This window comes from Macrotis lagotis, chromosome 1 (assembly GCF_037893015.1).
Source record: "Macrotis lagotis isolate mMagLag1 chromosome 1, bilby.v1.9.chrom.fasta, whole genome shotgun sequence".
NCBI classification, from domain to species: domain Eukaryota; kingdom Metazoa; phylum Chordata; class Mammalia; order Peramelemorphia; family Peramelidae; genus Macrotis; species Macrotis lagotis.
Genome location: NC_133658.1, coordinates 876,799,733 through 876,820,213, shown reverse-complemented (window position 1 = coordinate 876,820,213; position 20,481 = coordinate 876,799,733). Strand labels below are relative to the sequence as shown.

General features: G+C 41.3%; 1 protein-coding gene across 3 annotated transcripts in view; it reads right to left on the bottom strand.

The window, feature by feature from the left end:
* Nucleotides 1-15,036, bottom strand: part of ZBTB17 (zinc finger and BTB domain containing 17) — a 53,058-nt gene extending 38,022 nt beyond the window's left edge. For all 3 annotated transcript variants that reach the window (XR_012474575.1, XM_074218357.1, XM_074218356.1), the window contains exon 1: nucleotides 14,895-15,036. Coding sequence is in view for 1 of the 3 variants with exons in the window: in XM_074218356.1 (XP_074074457.1) it covers nucleotides 14,895-14,901 (7 nt within the window). In the remaining 2 variants the exon portion in view is untranslated. The remainder of the gene's footprint in view (nucleotides 1-14,894) is intronic.
* Between the last annotated feature and the right edge of the window lie 5,445 nt (nucleotides 15,037-20,481).

The window sequence follows — 20,481 nt, the reverse complement described above, 5'->3', positions numbered from 1 at the left end:
GGGGAAAAAAAAAGATGAAGCAATTGAGGGCCAGAGAGGCTAAGCTACTTGCTAAGATTATAGAGTGACTCTTCCTCAGGACTGGGGATAATTATTCATTTAACTGCATTCAGTCATACTCTTGTCCAAAGGCATGGTGGCCTCATGTCTGGGGGGTAGAAGACCTGGGCTCAAGTACAACCCCTGAAACATATCAACTGTGACCCTGGGCGGCCAGTGAATTCCTCAGTGATTCTAAGCCCTCTCCTAAAACTATAGGAGAGGGAGGCTCTTTACACCAAAGAAATCACAGTCTGGTGAAAACAAACCCATGACTGTAAGTCTCTGACTAACTGGGGCAGAGGGCAGGGGTAGGAGCTAAGACACAGTCAATCTGGGTGAAGCCTACAAAGTATGGGGAAACGATGGAGAAGTAGGTACTGGCTTCTAAGTTGAAGAGAGGAATGAGGAAGGTGCAGACTCTGAAAACTGAGTTAGGGTTGGGGCTTGACATGCTTGGAAAGAGGCGGCAAGGCCATCTGGTCAAGCTTGGGTGAGGAGGATACTGGGTTCAGCGATCAAAAGCAGAAGGAACCTTAGAGATGGTCCTTCTTCCTACATATTGAAAAATGATGACCAATCTGTCGTTCAAAGTCACCTAGGGAGTAAGCGACAGAGCTGGGATAGGATCTAAGGTCCTGAAATTTCAAATGCAGCATTCTTTCCACTGCACTCTGCTGTCTCTTTCACCACAAACTCAAAGCAACTATTAATGGTCTGATATGGGATATTTTGAGATATAATTCCTGTGTTTCTATCACTGTACAAAAGTCTCTCCTTTGAATTTTGTTTCACTGTCTAATTTTATCCTATTTAAAGATATATCTTATTTTACTCTATATCTGAATAAAAGATCCAATAAAAACTTGGTCTAACTGTGCGCTCTGGGAAGAAAAGGGATTATCCCACCTAGTTTAGGCACAGATTAGTGGCCCAGAGGTCAAAGTGGAGGCCTCAAATTTAGCCAAGTGGAATGAGGGCAGTTTTCTAACATCTAAAGCTGAAGTTGTTCCACTGTGAAGAGGATTCAACAAACCTGGGAGAGCACTGGTTAAACTGTGTGTGTGTGTGTAAGAGAGAGAGAAACAGCAGTGGGGAATTGGGACATGGCTCTTGCCCTGTTGAAACAAAGGAATTAGGCAACAGGAGAGGCACATGACTTCATCATACTCAAGCTAGATTTAAAAGATCTGGGTTCAAATCCCAGCTTTTTCACTGACCAAGCCCATTTGTCTCTCTGGGCTTCAATGTCCTCATTTGACTAATGAATGAGTCAGAGGCAGAGGCACAATGACAAAGTAGAAGGAAGAGGTACAACAGCCTCCCTCCACCACCTTTACCCTCCCCACTCCAAAAAAAAACAAAAAACAGACAAAGTCATTTCCCCTGCCCAGGGTTGGCCTAGGATAAGGGTCTGGCCAGGACTGTATACCAAGCACTTCAAGACAAGAGAAAATTCCAGATTCATGTCAGGACCCGAAAGGCAGGAAGAGGGGCCCTTTGGAAGCTCTGTCCTCTACTCTCCAGTTCTAGGTCACAGAACCAGGACAGACAGAAAAGAGTGCCCAGGGAGGATGTGCCCAGGTTACAGCACCACCACCAGAACAATCCCAGGCTTTGGGCTGTGTATGGAGAGAGGAATAAGTTCAGAAGTAAGGGGCAATTGTGGGGCTCAGATTCCACCAGCAGAGCAGGTTCTTTGTTCCAACATCTAAAGCAGTCTGAAGCCTGCAAACCAGGAATCCCAGACCAAGGGGGAGTCTTAGCTTTGTCCCTCAGAATCAGCAGGGTTTCCTAGCTGGTGGATAGTCAGTAGCAATCTCCTGCTGCTCAGTCTCCAAACTAGGTCAGGAACTTGCAGGGTTTAGGCCAGAGGGGCAGTGATGGACAACTCTGGGAGCTCTGAGAGCTTACAGGTGTCTAGGCTGAGCTGTCCTTGAGACCTGACTTAACACAACACTGAATAACCCAAGAAAGCAGCAGCAAAAGCAACTCTGACCTTCCTTCCAAGTGAGGAGAGCCCAGCACAAAAACAAAATTCGAAGACAAGAAAATCACCTGTAAAAATTAGTAAACAAAAAAAGAAGCCTCCCATAGAAAGTTCTTATGGTGATGGGGATGCTCATACATAAACCTAGGAGAAAAGGACTACAAAATATCTAAAAGAAAACTTCAAAGAAAATTACAGTATCCACACAAGTTCAACTAGAATTCCCAGAAGAGATAAAATAAGAGTTAAAATGTTAAAAATTTATAAGTCAAATGAAAGTACAAGAGGAAAAAAACTGGAAAAGAAATGAGAGCTGGAAAGGGAATCAATATCATATGACACCCTTAATTTGGGGGCCCAAACTTTGAAAAAAAAAAAGTATTCCATTAAAGTGATTGGACTCGTTTCATTCATCATGAAATTCAAGGAACCTTCTGCTCACAGTTTTCAGGCATCTTTTGGGCAAGTCTGGTGCATGGACACATGCTTAGTCCATTCAGTTTCATGAACCTGAAGCAAGAATTGTCCTTTGAAATTAGTCACTTGTTTTTCATCAACAATTCTTCTTGCCTCCTGCTGAACTCTTTGTGGTCACAAGAATTCCACTTGCCCTTTGCTCTTCAATCCACTTCTTCAATTCCCTCTCGAAATCAGGCCATTTGGATGCCTTGCCTCTCAAAGCCTTCTTCTGCCATGGCATTTTCAGGAGGGTTTCTTCTTCCCATAGCCAGTTTCACATTGTTTTTTCAGTAGGAGGACACCAAACTGACATTTAGCAGCATGACTGTCATTCATTTTTGTAAACTGGATCACTTTGAATTTGAATTCAGCACTGTACAAAAATCTTTTCTGAGCCATTTCTGGGCAGAATGTGGCAAAATGAAACCTAATATACCATTAACAAACGTGAAATAAGGAGAAAGACAAGTGCAAAAAAGCAAGAAATACAAGTAAAAAAATCTACAACCACTGTATAAGATGCTCCCAGTTTTTAGACCCCAAATTTTTCAAAAAAGGGTGCATATTATACATGGGGAAACACAGTAGCTTGGTATAACAGGTATAGAACCTGGTCTAAGCAACAAACACCCTAAAAATGAGGCTGGACCAAATGAAAGCCAATGACTCCATGTGACAAGAAAAATAGATATTAAAATAAAGCTAAAAGAGTGAAAAATTAGAAGAAAATGTAAGGTATTTCATGACAAAGCTGAATGATCTGTAAAATCGATCGAGTAAATTAAAACTTAAGCATCACTGGACTACCTGAATTCCATGAGCAAAAGAACAAACAAAAAAGTCTAAACATCATAGTTGAGAAAGCTTAAAAGAAAAAAACTACTCAGATCAAGGACAACCCTAAGAGATCAGATATGAACAATGCCATCCACATTCAGAGAAAACACAGACTGTTCACTTTTTTTTTTAAGGTTTTTGCAAGGCAAAGGGGGTTAAGTGGCTTGCCCAAGGCCACACAGCTAGGTAATTATTAAGTGTCTGAGACCGGATTTGAACCCAGGTACTCCTGACTCCAAGGCCAGTGCTTTATCCATTACACCAGCTAGCCGCCCCCCTATGTTCACTTTTTAAAACCTTCTTTTATGTTTTTGCTTCCAATCTCATGATTTTTCTTTCTTTTACCTCAGTTCTAACTCCTCATATACAAATGACTATTATGTAAATATGGTAAACACAAATGTACATGTACAACTTTTACCAGACTGTTTGCCACCATGGGAGAGGGGAAGGGAAGAAAGAACAGTGGAAAAATGTGCAACTCATAAATTTGCAAATGGATGAATGTGGAAAAACTACTATAGCATGTAACTGGGAAAATAAATTTCAATTAGAAAAAAAAAAAAAAAGGAAAGAAAACCACTCAGGTCTCTTAGAACCAGAGAACAAAACAGAAATAGAAAGAATCGACCAGTCACCTCCTGAAAGAAACCCTGATATGAAAGTCTCCAGGACAATTATAGCAAGAGCTTCTGGGTCAAAGAAAAAATACTGCAAGCATACAGAAAGAAATTATCTAAGATAACAAGGAACCAAGATCAGAATCACACATCATTTAGCAGCCACCACTATTAAAGGTGGAAAGTGATTCTAGAAGGCAAAAGACATAGGCTTATAAGTCAAAAATAATTTACCTAGCAAATTGAGTATAATCATAAAGATCAAAAAATATACTTTTGATATAAAAGAAGACCTCTATTTGGTTCCAATGAAAATATCAGAGCTTCAAAGAAACTCTCAAGTTCAAACACAAGAGTTAAGAGAAACATAAAAGGGTACTCATGAATGAAGAATTCTAAACCACTAAATGAGGATAAACTGCTTACATTTTAATATAAGGAGATGATCTAGGTTTGTATCATCACCAAGGGCATATAAGGAGTCTAATTAGATCAAAAGTCAAACATTGTCATGACTTGATGATATTAAAAAAATAGAGAAAAGAAAAGGGAACTTAAGGAATGGGTAAAACCTGGATTTAAAAAAGCAATGACAAAAACAAAACTTCATGTTGGTATGGTGCAGTCTCTAGGCTCTCAAGGGTTATTCTACTGAAGTACAATTCCAGTAAGTTGGAAAAGCATTAAGCATGGGTCCAATGACCTATGCTGGCAAGTTAAGTATCACAAGCCCATCCAGGCTGTCTGCTAAGTGAGGTTCTGCCCTTCCACCCCAGCAAGTGTCAAAAACTAAACCTTAAGAAAAGTCTTGCACTGTCAGTAGGGGTGGGATCCACACTGATGAAAACATTGATGCTTGAGGTATTGAAGTAATAGAAATAAAAAGATCACCTTCAGAATTTTGTGCTTAGTGACAGTTTTCCCAATAAGATAAGGGTGCTATCCAGTGATGACAACCACCTCCTTCCCCTCCAACAAGCTAAAAATTAAGCTAAAGATTTGCTAAACCAATTAAGATAAGATTTAACAAGCAAGAGAGGATATCTGAAAAATCAAGGTCAAGTCAAGAGAAAAGTTATAGCAAAATGATTTCCTTAAATGTAGTCAGTTGGGTGGCTAGGTGGCACAGTGGATAGAGCACCAGGACTGGAGTCTGGAGTACTTGAGTTCAAATCCAGCCTCAGACACTTAATAATTAGCTAGCTGTGTGGTCTTGGGCAAGTCACTTAACCCCATTGCCTTGCAAAAACTTAAAAAAAAATGTAGTCAGTCCACAAATATTTATGAAACATCCATTATGCGCCCTGGGCTAAGCCCTGGGGACACAAAGAAAAACAAAAAATAGTGCCTGTAATGGACCATCTCAAATGTCCACCAATTGGGAAATGGATAAAACAAATATGAAGACATGTTTGTAACACAATATTACTGCACCATAAAAAAATAACGAGTAGGAAGAATTCAAAGAATCATAAGAAAATTTTACACGCTCTAAAGAAGTCTACACTCCTTGGGTCCACTTCCTATTTTTCTAATTCTCTAATTTAATGGCCATTTCTCAGGTCTCATCCTGCTAGATCTTTTTGTATCACTTGATACTGCTGATCACTCTCCCCTTTGGATTTTCATGATTCTACATTCTCCGGGTTCTCTTCTTACATCCATACATCTATCCATCATTTGCTAGATTGTCATCCTTGTCAAATCCTACCTGTGTGAGATTGGACCCTCTATCCTGCATCCTCATCTCATATTACACTGTCTTACTTGGTGACTTCATCAGTTCCTACTAGAATGTGTCTGGGGAGCCCTAGACTTCTCTTCCAAGCTCCAATCTCATCATAATTACCTATTGGACATTCAGAACAGGATTCCCAGACACATTTTAAACCAAACAGATCAAAACAGAGCTCAAATAATTTTGAAACACTTTAGAACACCAATCAACACACTAATCAATGAGAATTCCAGATAACTCATGATGAAACATGCTGCTGCCCACTTTTGACTGAAAAATGATGATAGGCTCAGAGTAATATTTGTGGAATTTTTTGCCTCTTTTTGTATGACCAATGCTTAGCAAGAAGCTTGGCACATAGTTGGTGCTTAATAAATATTTATTAACTTGAACACTGACTAATATTTGCATTACCTTTCTTAAAGAAGTGAAAAGTGCTTTCTAAGCCTTACAATACCTAGAAATAGGAGATAGGGAATATTAGTCTGAAGTGGACCCTGCCTTAACCAAAAAATTCCAATCAGTTGTGGATATTCTCTGTGTACTTCTCATAACATTGACTGTGCTACACTTTGGGAGGTGATTCAAATGGCTTTTCAAATTTGACTTAGAAAAATGAGCTAAAAGCAGTTTGATTGAAAAAAAAAAAGATACCACTGTGAATGATCTAATTAGGTAGCATTCCTGACTCACACATACTGTAGGTGGTAGGGATTTGTGTTTATTTAATGCCTTTTGTTTTTTTACTTAAAATCATTTCAGAAACTGCCACCTTTCCTGACAGGACAACAGTCAATCACAATAGTTCTTTGAATGAACAATCCAACAATGTAGTTCATTCTGTCTTTATGATAGAGAGTAAGGAGTCCAGCTTGACTCTGAGGTTTCCAGATAAGGAAGTTAGAAGATGAGCAAGGATTAGGGCATTAACAGTCTTATCATGAGGAAACCAAGGCTGAGATTAAAAGTCAAACAGTTGGACATACCAGAACCTTGGATTCCAAGGACAATTCCTAAGACTATGGGCTAGGTCTCTAGAAACTCAAATGGGGAAAATAGTTTCAAGACTGACTTCAAGGAAGAATTCACATTTCTAGCTCAAGTAATTGTGGATGGAAAACCAGTCAGAAACCTAATGGTTCAGGGCAGCTAGGTGGCGCAGGGGATAGAGCACTGGCCCTGAAGTCTGAGTTCAAATCTGCCCTCAGACACCTAGCTGTGTGACTTTGGGCAAGTTACTAAACTCCATTGCCTTGCAAAATCAAAACAAAAAAAACATACAAAAAGAAACCTAATGGTTCTGTACAATCTTACATACTGGGAGACATAGTCACTCCTCAATATTCTCAAGGAATGCTGAAAGTCAATCATGAAATAAGCAAAGTGTTCATTTTCCAGGCATTCCCCTTTTTCTGTAGGCATACTAACTGCCCTCTTTGCTGATGTCCTTCACTTGCTGTGACTTTCCTTCAACTTCAATTCCCCTACTGATAGCACTATCCCTGTTGAACTCCAACATTTTCACAGCTGTTTTTGAAACTGGCTTTCAGATTCTTTTTCAGAAAATATCTAAAGACAACCTGAAGAGAATTGACAAATCCCTGGCTCTGGAGTCCTAAGACCTGGGTTTGAATCCCAATTCCATTACATTAATGACTGCATAACTTTAAAACACAAGATAACCAACTAACTAACCTAACAAACAACATATTAACAATTAAGTCAATGTCCAAATCCGCAAAATCTGTTTTTCCCTGCAGAAAAGCTCATATTTCAATAGGATTTTAAAATTTCCAAGTAAATTCTTTACACAAACACTGAGAAAAGTAGCATAAGTATAGATACCCATTTTACAGATAAAGAAACTAAGGGTCATAGAGAGGATGCAGGACACTGAGTTTACAGGCCACATAAACTATATACCCCGAACAGAGAAGTTCCTGGGCAAAAGATCTCTCTCAATGAAAAAGTTGGATGAAGAGCCTCTTTACATTCTGAGATGACTCAATGTTTGGGAATAAAATTAACATAACCTCCCAGGTACAGTCAAATGTATTTCATTTTTGTATTCTGGAGGAGAATCCTTTCACATGTGGTAAATGCCAGTATTTTTTTTTTCATGTCTTAAATGAAAAAAGAAATTGATGTTCCCATTTAACATTTCCAACAGCTAAGAATTCTTATCCAGCCCAAACAATTTTCTTTGGCTATAGCTATATTCATCACCACTATGGAAGGGAAAAAAGTATATGTTATCCACTCAAAAGGTGACTTTCACTTGCTACAAGTTGCCATAAAAGCTCACAAAGAAAATAGCGGAACTTGGTTCATGGGCTTGAGGGAAAAGGCAGTGGGGTAAAAAATATGAGCTCTGAAGATGGAATCAAAATATCCTTGTGGGAGATTTTCAAATCTAACAAAGAAACCCTATAAAGATATTTTCAGATCTGGTAAAATGGATTGGACCAGAGGAAGTGTGTAACCTTGCTGATAAGCTTCCCCCTGGACTTGAGGGTACTTCCTCTGCCAAAGACTAAATTGCTTTTATGTTCTGGGATTAAAACAGGAAGACAGTCAATCAGGAATCCTTATTTTCAAGGAGAAAGAAGAGATCAGCTGAGAAAAGTTCCCCAAACTAGGTTTAGTTAAGTCCATAAGTTAAGAATACTTTGAAAGTTGACATCATAGAAGGACTCGACACACTCCACCCCACAAAACCTTTCCTTGCTACAACATAGGAAGATCCTAGATTCTAGAGATGTCATTTATCTGATGTGAGAGTATTTCTTAAGAGTCCACAGAGAGGGAAAAGAACTAGGGGAAAAGGAGATAGTTAAGAGAAAAGAATTCATTATTCAAATGAGAAAATTAAGTTCAGAGTTCAGGTAACTGGGCCAAGATCACAGAACTTCTTTGTGACATCACCAGAACTAGAGTCCTATCCGTATTATTCCCAGGATGGCAATACCATGTTCTTTCCATTATTAATAAGAGCATAGTTATATGGCACTTTTAGTGTTGGCAGAAAACTCTATACTTGTTATCTTCTCTGATCCTGACAACAACCTTGTATGTTAGATGATCCATCTTTTTACTAATGAGGAAACTGAGATAAACAAGTTTAAATGACTACCCAGGGTCACAGAGTTTTGGAGGCTAAAACTGAACTCCAGTCCATCACTCTTTCCACTCCCCAGCTGTCTCAGCCTCCTTAATCTTTCCCTTACCTATGCAACCTAGACCTGGGGACAGATTAAGACGAGGCTAAGGGAGGATACATGACTGCAGTGCTCTCACAAGCTTGTCATATGAAAAAGGAAGAAAACCCAGAGAGTCCTGCTGCAAAACACAGATCCAGAATTTATCGGCGGCAGTCAAAAGGAGGTAGAACCTTGACCAATTTCAAGAAATGATTTCCCCAAAACTAGCATTAGTAAACTCTTTTCCCTTAACACTAGAGTCATACATGTGCCTCATTCCCCAACATTAGAACTGGCTATTTTCACATAAGGAAAGTCAGAAACTAAATAAAAGTATAGTTTGCTTTATAAAAGATAAAAAAGATAATTTTTATTAAATGAAGTTTCTACATAAACAAAATTAATGCACCTAGGATAAGAAAGGAAGCAACTGAATAGTAAAGAAAAAATTTGAATAAAATTTCTGAGGGTTTGGTATCTGAGATATAAAAATAATTTGCTAATAAATCTATGTAAATTTACATATATAGTTATATAACTATAGCCATTCCCCCAAAGATATGAACAATTCTCAAAGAACTGTAGTCACCATGTTAAATAAAAAAATGCTCCATATTCCTAATAAGAGAAACACAAATCAAAACATACCCTCTGCATATTGGCAAAGATGACCAAAAATGGCAACTGTTGAAGAGTATGTGGAATCACAGTCACATTATTACATTGTTAGTGAAGCTGTGAATTGGTATAATCATTTTGGTAAGCAATTTGGAATTAGGCAAATAAAGTGATTAAAATGTCCATGCTGTTTAACCCAGAGATGACTTTACACTCTTTATATCCACAAGGAAGCTACTAATGAGAAGACAGTTCCCCCAAAACCCAAAATATTTCTGTGATACTCAAGAATTGGAAATAAAATAGATGCACATGCATTGTTAATGAGTAAACAAATTGCGGTAAATAAATATGTCGAACTATCATTGTGCATATTAGAATATTATAATCTTATAATGAACATAATGGAATATTACAAATGATGTCCTTGATGCAGTGGATAGAGTGGAGTCTGGAGTCTGAAAGATTCATCTCCCTGAGTTCAAATCTGGTCTCAGAGGATAGCTGTGTGATCATAACAAGTCACTTAACCCTATTTGCCTCAGTTTCCTCATCTGTAAAATGAGCTGGAGAAAGAAAAAATAAACTAGTATTTTTGCCAAGAAAACACTAAAGGGGTCATGAAGAGTCAGGCCTGACTGAAACAACAGGAAGAAATGATGCATATGATGGAGATAAAGAGAAGCACGGTCTTAAATGAAATGATACAAAATAAAATAAGCAGAGCCAAGAAAACAATATACACAGTAACTACAACAAATGGAAAGAACAACTACAACCCCAAAAAATTAAAAGTGAGTTTAACAAAGTTATAAAGATGAAGCTGGGCTTAAAAGAACAGAAATAAAAGGACACTTTTAATCCAGTCCTTCATGGAGCTAGGAGGTGTTGCCCATAGTACATATCTACAGACTTTTTTAATGTATTGATCATTTGTACTGATTTCCTCCTCTCTTTTTCCCCTCACTGATCTTCCCTTTCCTCTTCTCTCTCTTCTGTCTCCCACTCTTTGCTTCTCTCTTACTCTCTCTCCATCTTTGTATGTCTGTCTCTCTCTTAACTGACTTTAAGTTATAGAAACAAATGCTGGTAAATAACTCATCATACACAGGTCCCTTGTTAAGACCTTTTGGCTACTGTAACACAAAGCACCTGACTAACTGGGTATTTTGAGTGATGAAACTCAACCTAAGGGAAAAGGCTCAAGATCTAGAGTATAACCCTTTATTCAGGGAAGCAAATTGTTTAAATCAAGTAGCTGTTAAAAAAAAAAAAAAGGCAGCAAGAAAAATCCTACAAGGTTTCAATCTACCAGCCAAGCTAACATATTTAAAAAACAAAAATTTTTTCCAAATGTTATTAAGAACAAAAACTGCCTAAAGTTAAGCATCATGCTGTGTTCTAACCAGTCTTCTCTCTCCCTCAAAATTACCATTTATGAATGATCCTAGACCCCTCCAACCTCCCAAACCCCCCCCCCCCACAAAGTGCCTTTCCTTTCAGTCAAGTCCTATTCTAACACCTCATTATAGCATGAGGTCAACCTTGGGTTCTTGAAGGTTGTGGGTACAGCACAAAAAGTTAAGGCATGTCCTGTCCTACTGGAAAATCTCTATATAAGAAGTCTAAGAAGGGCCTGTAGGTCTATCATGAAGTTTAGAAAGGTCCATCATGGGCAGGTAGGCCTTCCTGGGATCTCTAACATGCATTCTATTCTCACAACCATCTGAGTCCTGGCTCTCCTCAACTCTTGCCTGGACTATCACAAAAGTCTCTTAATTGCATTCCACACCTGCATCCAGCATCTCCTTCACCTGTTCGCCCTCACAGATACAAAAATGCACCCTTAATCTATAAGTCTGAACATGTCACCCTCCCAATCAAGAAGCTACAGTCTTTGGGTTAGAATACAAAAGTCTCTTTTGCTGAATCCCATTATACAAAATTTTCTCTAGACTTTGACCACACTGGCATTCTTGCTATTTCCCAATTGTGACATTCCATCTGCCACATCCAAGAGCCCTAGGCTTTGAATGCTCACTCTTTTCACTTTCATCTCTGGGAAATCCTTTCAAAGTTCAACTCTTCAAGAAACCTTTCCTTATCCTTGTTACCCCAATTATTGCAGAGCACTCCCTAGACTGTGAATTACTGTGTTATTTTTAAATTATACACACTGTATTTGTCTGTGAAAATGTTCACAGTAGAATGTAAGCCTCTTGAGGGTTGGCACTGTCTCCTTCATCTATGTATCTCTAGTGCCGGGTCAATAGACTTGTTGACTTGCCACAAGGGATTTTTCAACCACAACAATTCTAAGACTCAAATAAAGGGACTGTGGTCTCCTTTGATAAGGTGGTACCCCTATGCTAGCAGAAAATCTCTGGTCCCTTCGGTACAAGTCCTCAGTATATGTGGGGCTCTGGGGATGGTAGGAGCAGAACCCACATCTCTTTGTTTCACACCATCAGTGGTTGGCTGGGGAGCTAATTGATGTTCACTTGGAGCAACCATCCACTTGGCTAGGGGTTCCCCAACCCATCACACCCACTTGTAAAAGAGTTGCTTTGCTTCACATCAAGAAAGGAATCAGCTGCTGTTCATACTCTGTGATCATATTTCATACCCAGAACAACGGTCCCTAGAGAACTCTTGTTTTTTGTTTTTCTCTAAGGTTGGGGTCTGTTCTACTGTGAGATACACATGACACCAGATGTCACGCTGCCACGACACATGTCTGCATGGGGAACGTGTTTGTGCTATCCCTTGAGGAATCTCAATACAGAGAAGCTGGGAGGGAGCCCTAAGAGCCCAGCAGGGCTTGAATGATCCATCCATTTGGCCAGAACCCAGAGAGCTCCACCCCGACCCAGAAGAGCAAGAATGTTCAACAGAAGGAGGCTCTGGTACATTCTGGTAGGAGCAAGGAGGCCAGGAAAACAAGTTCTAAACCAGAGTTTCTCAGGCTTCTAATGAAGGGGACATGAAGTGGTTCCCTTGAAAGTCTTTCCTTCCTATTTTCAAAAAGCTTGGAAAACTGAGGTACAGTAATAGCTGACATTTATAATTTACTTAACTAGTTCCAAGCACTGGGCTCACTGATTTACAATTACTATCTTATTTGATCCTTACAATAAAGTACCATTAATATTCCAATTTTATAGTTGAGTAAACTGAGGCAGCAGAGGTGAAGTGACTTGCCTGGGTCATACACTAGAGCTAGGTAATTATTAAGTGTCTGAGGCTGGATTTGAACTCAGGTACTCCTGACTCCAAGGCCAGTACTCTATCCACTGTGCCACCTAGCAGCCCCAACACTCTTTAAAACCAAGTCATTTCTTTTTTTTTTAAAAGGTTTTTGCAAGGCAAATGGGGTTAAGTGGATTGCCCAAGGCCACACAGCTAGGTAATTATTAAGTGTCTGAGATCGGATTTGAACCCAAGTACTCCTGACTCTAGGGCCGGTGCTTTATCCACTATGCCACCTAGCCGCCCCTAAAATCAAGTCCCGTCACTCACTTTCTCATGACTGTTTGAAATTTGGTTCCTTCTATATATCTTTCTTGGGTCTCTCTTCTTAGTAGGCCCATTCTAACCGTATCCCAACCACCAACACCACTGGGATATTTCTAATGGATGCAAATTGGAGAAGATGTAAGGGACACTAGAGAAACTCATCTTTGTAGGTCCCCTCCCCAATTTATCATGAATTTCCCACATAAATTTCAAATCAACACCAAACACAGCCAGACTCTCCTCTTCTTTCAACTAAGAACATATTGCTAATTCCCCACAACCATCTTCCAAATGGACTCCCTTGGCATGAAGCCTGGGACACAGAAAGCACTTCATGTTTACTGTCTGATAGGTGTAATTCCTGATCACCTTGGCATGATGCCTGGGACACAGGAAGCACTTCATATTTGCTGACTGACAGGTATGATTCGAGATGAAATATGATGGAGTGTGAAGGAGAAATCTAAGCCAGGTGCTCCAAGTTGAGGTGACAGAGACCATGCAGAAGGGATGACACGTCTCCCATTATTTCAGCCCAAGCACATTTTATTCTGGTCAAAACAGACTTGCTCTGCTCACATTGGCCACAATCATAATTTGCTTAACTTGTTCTCTCGAGCTGAAATTTGTTCTCTCCTTTTCACCTGCTTAATTCTTTACATGTCCAACTCAGCCCTTAAAATTCTCCTAGCACTGCTTGCACCTCTTCAATTAAGGCAACTTCCCATACAGAATAGAGCATAAAGACAACTCAGGCAAGGACTGGGCTCTGTTCAGATTTTCCGTCTAAAATGCTTGTTGAGGGGTGGCTAGGTGGTCCAGTGGATAGAGCATTGGCCCTGGACTCAGGAGGACCTGAGTTCAAATCCAGCCTCAGACAATAATTGCCTAGCTGTATGGCCTTGGGCAAGTCACTTAACCCTGTTGCCTTGCAAAAGCCTAAAAAATAAAATAAAATAAAATAAAATGCTTGTTGGACTGAATGAAAGATCCAGAAGGTAGGGATTCTTGGTTTTTATTTTCATCTATATCCAGAGAATTAAGTAGTCTCTGACCCATTACAATCCCAAAAGATCATATTGGGTCTTTTTGTTTGATTTGGTCGGTAATTAGCAATTATTTATATTCCCAACGCTAAGGGCTGGGGATTCAAAGAAAGGCAAAAAGGGTTGAGGGGGAGAATTCCAGTTCCAAGAGAAGAGGCAGTAAGTAAAGAGCTTTTTATTCAGTACTAAGTAACAGCGCAGGGGACATAAGGGGAGGACAAGCACTGCCCTTCTCTCACAGTAGTCCAAATCCTAAGGGAGGAGTGAGGAGTAAAGCCACTGACACTTATTAGGCGCCTCCCGTGTGCCGGGCTGGCCAGCATGTATTAGGCGCCGCGGGCGCGCCGGCCAGGCTCACTAGCCCACACCCTGGGGAGCTTCCAGTTCCGGGTCTCTGCCCGGGTCACGTGGCGCGCCGGGCTGGCGTGGCCGGGGGTCAGCCCCGGGGCCCTCCTCCAGGGCCGGGGGCCGCGCTCGGCTGCAGCGCGGCGGCCGAGGCCGGCGGAGGGGAGGCGGCCCGGCGGGCCTGCGGCGCCCCGGCGGGCCTGCCGCTCCCTCACGCGCCTCTCTCCGGCTCCGGAGGGCCCGGTCCGAGCCCGGCTCCCCCCACTGCGCCGCGGCCCCCCCGCCGGGAGCGCCACGGCGCACGCGCGCCGCCCCTTCCTCCCCGCCCCCGCCCCCTCCCCTCGGGGCTGCCCCTCCCCCTCCGCTCGGGGGGGGGGGCTCCCTGTCCTCACACACAACTGCCCCTCCCGCCCCTCCCCCGCCGACTTCTCAGGCCCCCGTCGGCAGGAGTGGCTGCCCTCCCTCCCCAGGCCCCAGGCCCCTCACCTGCCATGTCCCGGACCCCGCCGCAGAGGGAGGAGCATCACTGCCGGACGAAGGCCGGGGACGGCACCTCAGAGCAGACAAAGGGCGCCGCCATGTTGGAGCCGGGCGGAACCGACCTCGCAGTGTTTCCCACGGCCGCCGCTTCCGGCGCATGCGCCGCTGTCGTTCCGGCCGGCCGGCGAGCCAACAGGGCGCATGCGCCGTGTCCCAACCTCGACCCTCGGGAACCCTGGGGAATGTAGGGGAAAAGAGGAGCTGGGAATCACGTGGGGGCCGCCTCTGGGCGCTGCCCGCGCGGGAGCGCACCGGCGGGTTTTGGAGTCCACCTCCTCTCCCGCTGCCTTTTGCTCCCCTTCACTCCTAAACCGGAGGAAATGGCTCATTTATTTCAATTCAAAAGTGATTCGTCCAAATGATAAATTCAGAAAGTGCCGGTTATGTGTTGGACTAGGCCTGAGGAAACCGGTGCCACCGCGGTAGCCGCCTTTCGGGTATTCCGAGCCTTCTGACAGAACCGGGGAGATGGTGCAGAGCGAGGTCAGCCGGCTGGCCAGACGGGGCCGTCTCCGGGTCTGGCCTCTGGCCCCGGAGAATGAGGCTGGGGGCTTGGCCCGCCCCCCTCACTCAAGTCCGCGGCGCGGCCTCCGCAAGGACCGCAACTGGACAGCATTGGCAACCCATGGGCTAAGTGCTAAAAATGGGGTTCCGGAAGCGGCCCCACTATTTCTGGAACGGATCTAGAGGGGCCAAGAGCTAGAAATGAAGAGGGATCAGCGCAAAGACGCAAGAGAGAGTACGGATTCCTCTCCGATCAGTTAAGTCGGGAGTCAAACTGAAGGGTTATTGGTGAATGCCAGACCGGAGAGCGGGAGGGAGACAGCAGCCATCTCCCGCCTTCTCTGTGAGCTACAAACTCAGACTGAGTCGGGACTGGAATGGAGAAGATGCCGCTACTCTAGGTTGCTTTAACATCCATTTGGAGGGAAGTCATAGGCCTGCCTCACTCCCCTGCATTCAAACCCTATATGAAGTATCATTTTCAAAAATGTTAAATCAGCATTTTTGATTTGATTTCTCTTTATCTCCATGTGCTTAAATATATTGCTGTCAAGAATGAGGGCTGTTTTATTCTTTTATCTTCAGTGCCCCACACCTAAGTATATTCTTCCCTCCCCCCCATTGGCTTTGTATGTGTTCGTGTTGTAATTGAGTTTTTTTTGGGGGGGGGGGTTGGGGCAATGGGATTAAGTGATTTACCCAAGGTCACACAGCTAATAAGTCAAGTGTCAAAGTCTGAATTTGAACTCAGGTTCTTCTGACTCCACTTGACCACCTAACTGCCCCAACATAGATTCTTGTTTTGATTGCTTTTTTGTTGTTGTTTTTGCCCAAGGTCACACAGCTAAGTAAGTAGGGTCAAATTTCAACTCAAATCCTCCCAAATCCAGGGCCAGTAAGTACTCTATCCACTATTCCATCTAGTTGCTCCCCTCCCCACATGGATTCTTAATAAATACTTGGTTGATTTTTACTGATTTAAAAAAAAATATTCCTTTTGAACTTCTGCTTCTGGCTTAAGTCAGAAAGCACCCATACAATTTCTGTTGAAAAATACCTATTATCAATGAAAAACAAAACTCTCCAACCAGGTGTCAATCACCAGCTGCTGATTTGGAACCAATGTTAAGAAAGGGAGGCGGAAGAAAATGCTGGAATGTCTCAAAAATCAAAGCCTGTGCCAAAAATAAAGTGAAGTATTGTTGAGTTCCTTTCTGGACTGCTTATCCTTTCCCCAGAAGAGCCTAGGAGGGGTGGGAGATAAGGATGACAATCCCCAAGTACTCCAAGGTCTCTATTTATTCACCAAAGAACAAGTGCTTAAATATGCTTCCCAGTACCTAATCCACCCCCACTTCCACCACATATAGTAAAATAAGGCTCTGGTGCTCAAGGACACCTGGTGATAATTTACAGTGCTCCCACACACAACATCCCTAACAAAGCACAACTAAGAAACTATGGAAGTTCAGAAAGTCAAGGATTTTTTTTGTTATATTTTTCCTTGCTTTTTATGTTTTGTTTTTTATTTTATTTTATTTTGCTACAGGATTGCCACCATAAACAGGTTCTGGGCTATTGTCCAAATTGGAAGAAAAGAAAAGAGCCCCAGGTACAGCTAAAGGCTTTCAAATGGTCTACACATGAGATAGTTGGAATTGAAAGCATTCAGGGGAGTGGGAGTTTACAGATTCCCCTGATGAAACTAAGAGCAATCTGTACTGGAAATAAAGAGGTTTCAGAAGTTAGGGGCACTTGGAAAAAATGGACAGAGATGTGGGTTGTGCCCTACAGTACCCTCTTGAGTATAGACTCTTAACATCCTTCTGTTCGTTTGCAAGCACATGCACAGGTTTTTTGGATCTAGTTCTTTCTGGTGAGAGATTTCAGCTGGGCTTTAAACTCAGGAATTTCGTAAATATTGTTTCTATTGGAGCCCAACCCACATCCCTCAATCTGGTGCCAAATAATGAAATTACAGCAGGAAGAAAACTCTATTGATATTGACCTATTGATATCTGACCAGAGATTTCTTTTTTTTCCTTTAAGAAAGATTTATTTATTTTGAATTTTACAATTTCCCCCCCTATTCTTGCTTCCTGACCCCCCCCACAGAAGGTAGTCTATTAGTCTTTACATTGTTTCCATGGTATACATTGATTTCAGTTGAATGTGATGAGAGAGAAATCATATCCTTAAGGAAGAAAAATAAAGTATAAGAGATAGCAAAATTACATAATAAGATAACAGGGTTTTTCCCCCTAAATTGAAGGTAATAGTCTTTGGTTTTTGTTCAAACTCCACAGTTCTTTCTCTGGATACAGATGGTATTCTCCATTGCAGACAGCCCAAAATTGTCCCTGACTGTTGCACTGATGGAATGAGCGAGTCCATCAAGGTTGATAATCACCCCCATGTTGCTGTTAGGTTGTACAGTGTTTTTCTGGTTTTGCTCACCTCACTCAGCATCAGTTCATGCAAATCCTTCCAGGCTACCCTGAATTCCCATCCCTCCTGGTTTCTAATCAAACAATAGTGTTTCATGATATACATATACCACAGTTTGCTAAGCTATTCTCCAATTGGAGGGCATTTACTTAATTTCCAATTCTTTGCCACCACAAACAGAGCTGCTACGAATATTTTTGCCCAAGTGATGTTTTTGCCCTTTTTTCATAATCTCTTCAGGGTAAAGACCCAGTAGTGGTATTGCTGGATCAAAGGACATGCACATTTTTGTTGCCCTTTGGGCGTAGTTCCAAATTTCTCTCCAGAAAGGTTGGATAAGCTCACAGCTCCACCAACAACATATTGACCAGAGATTTCTTGTATCACTTTTTGTATGAAACAGCCATAGGTGTCTATAGGATATTTGAGGTAGGGGGAGGGATGTGTAGCCTCTCCAAGGAGGGGTCACCTTGAACATAATGGTTTGCATGCTCTCTCCCTCATCAGACTGAGGATTCTTTAAGAGAAGGGACTGTATTTTTTTTCCTTGTCCTCATCACTTAGCACAGAGTACATAGTGAGCACTTAATCCTAAATGACCATTGAAGAATGAAATGCATTTGTTATTCAGTATGTTTGTTGAAGGACCAGATCCTACAGGATGTTCCAGGGCTTAGAGAAGCTCATTACAGATGTCATCAATATGAACACTATCCAGTGGACACTGGATCAGAGCAACCAGAACTCAAGGTGGACTTCTGCTTTGGTCCAGAGATCCAAAATTCAGATGAAATTGTCAGGACCCTGCAGGAATGATAATGTAGCAACTGAGCAGCAGGTTCTAGATCCCAATCAATCAGTCATTCAGTCAACAATCATTTCATAAGTATCTAGAGTGTACTGTCCTCTGCCTTGGGTATATAAAGAATGAGATAACCCTTATTAGGTGACACATTGGATACATCTTTCTCTCTTCTTTCACAGCAAAACTCTTAGAAAAAGTAGTCTATGCTGGTTGCTTCCAATTTCTTATCTCCCACCCCTCATCACTTGGCATTATGCTTCCTCCCATACCACTGGAAAAAAAAATACTGTTCTCTCCAAGATTTACCTACCATCTTTTACCAATTTTTTTTTTTAAGTTTTTGCAAGGCAGTAGGGCTAAGCGGCTTGCCCAAGGCCACACGGCTAGGTAATTATTAAGTGTCTGAGGTCTAATTTGAACTCAGGTACTCCTGACTCCAGGGCTGGTGCTCTATCTACTGCGCCACCTAGCCACCCCTCACTAATAACTCACTAATAACAATAATAATAGAATTTTTTCCCTCAAGTCTAAGTTCAAATGTCACCTTCTCTTCTAAGACCTATTAACTTAGAATCTACAGAATGTGAAAAGATTTCAGTACTGAATTTAGATGGGCAAAAATACATGGTTATTTCAATATGACTTTTTAATCCAGTACATTTTATTTTATGTATTGAAAGATACCATTCTGAGAAGGGGCCCTTAGATTTCACCAGTTATTACCCAAGAATCTGGAGCACAAAAAAAATGAAGAACTTCTATTTTCATTTCCTGAACCTTCCAATTCTTTTTTTATGGGAAAAAGGTGTTTTTAATAGAAATTTTTAACAGTTTTTCCCCTTCCAATTTCATCTTTAAATGCTTATGAGTCTCTCAACAAATTTTCACTAAGGCTATTTTTTCCCCTTCACTACTTATTATTTTGTGAGGCAATATTGCCCATAACCTTTAATTATACTTTTTTGGTTAGTTTTATAAGTGAGTGTATATTTTAAACTAATATTGCCCTTAGTTACTGCATTGGTCTTCTTTTTTTTTAAATTTATTTTTATTAAAGATATTATTTGAGTTTTACAATTTTCCCCCAATCTTGCTTCCCTCTCCCCACCCCCACCCCACAGATAGCACTCTGTCAGTCTTTACTTTGTTTCCATGTTTTACCTTGATCCAATTTGGGTGTGATGAGAGAGAAATCATATCCTTAAAGAGAACAGAATTCTCAGAGGTAACAAGATCAGACAATAAGATACCTGTTTTTTTTTTTTCTAAATTAAAGGGAATAGTCCTTGTACTTTGTTCAAACTCCACAGCTCCTTATCTGGATACAGATGGTACTCTCCTTTGCAGACAGCCCAAAGTTGCTGAACCTTCCAATTCTTAATGCATCTTTCTTCTCCCATCTACTTATTTGTGTATTATCGTTAATAATAATAATAGCAATAACCAGCATTTATAAAATCCTTTAAAATTTCTGAGGTATGTTACATCTTTATTTAAATAGATCTTCATAACAATAACCCTGTGAGTTAGATGCTATTATTTCCATCTTACAGATAAGGAAACTGAAAACTGAGGTTAAGTAACTTGCCCAGGGCCACATGGCTAGGGAATGACTGCCTCTCTTCCCCTACCAGAGAAGAATATAAGATCTTTGAGATCAGTTCCTCTTTCAAAGTCACCCCTAGTGGTAAGATCACAAAGTGTTAGAATACTATCTGCAATCTGACCAATGTTCTATGGACAGAGTAGGCACTAGAAAAGTATTAGAGACCAGCT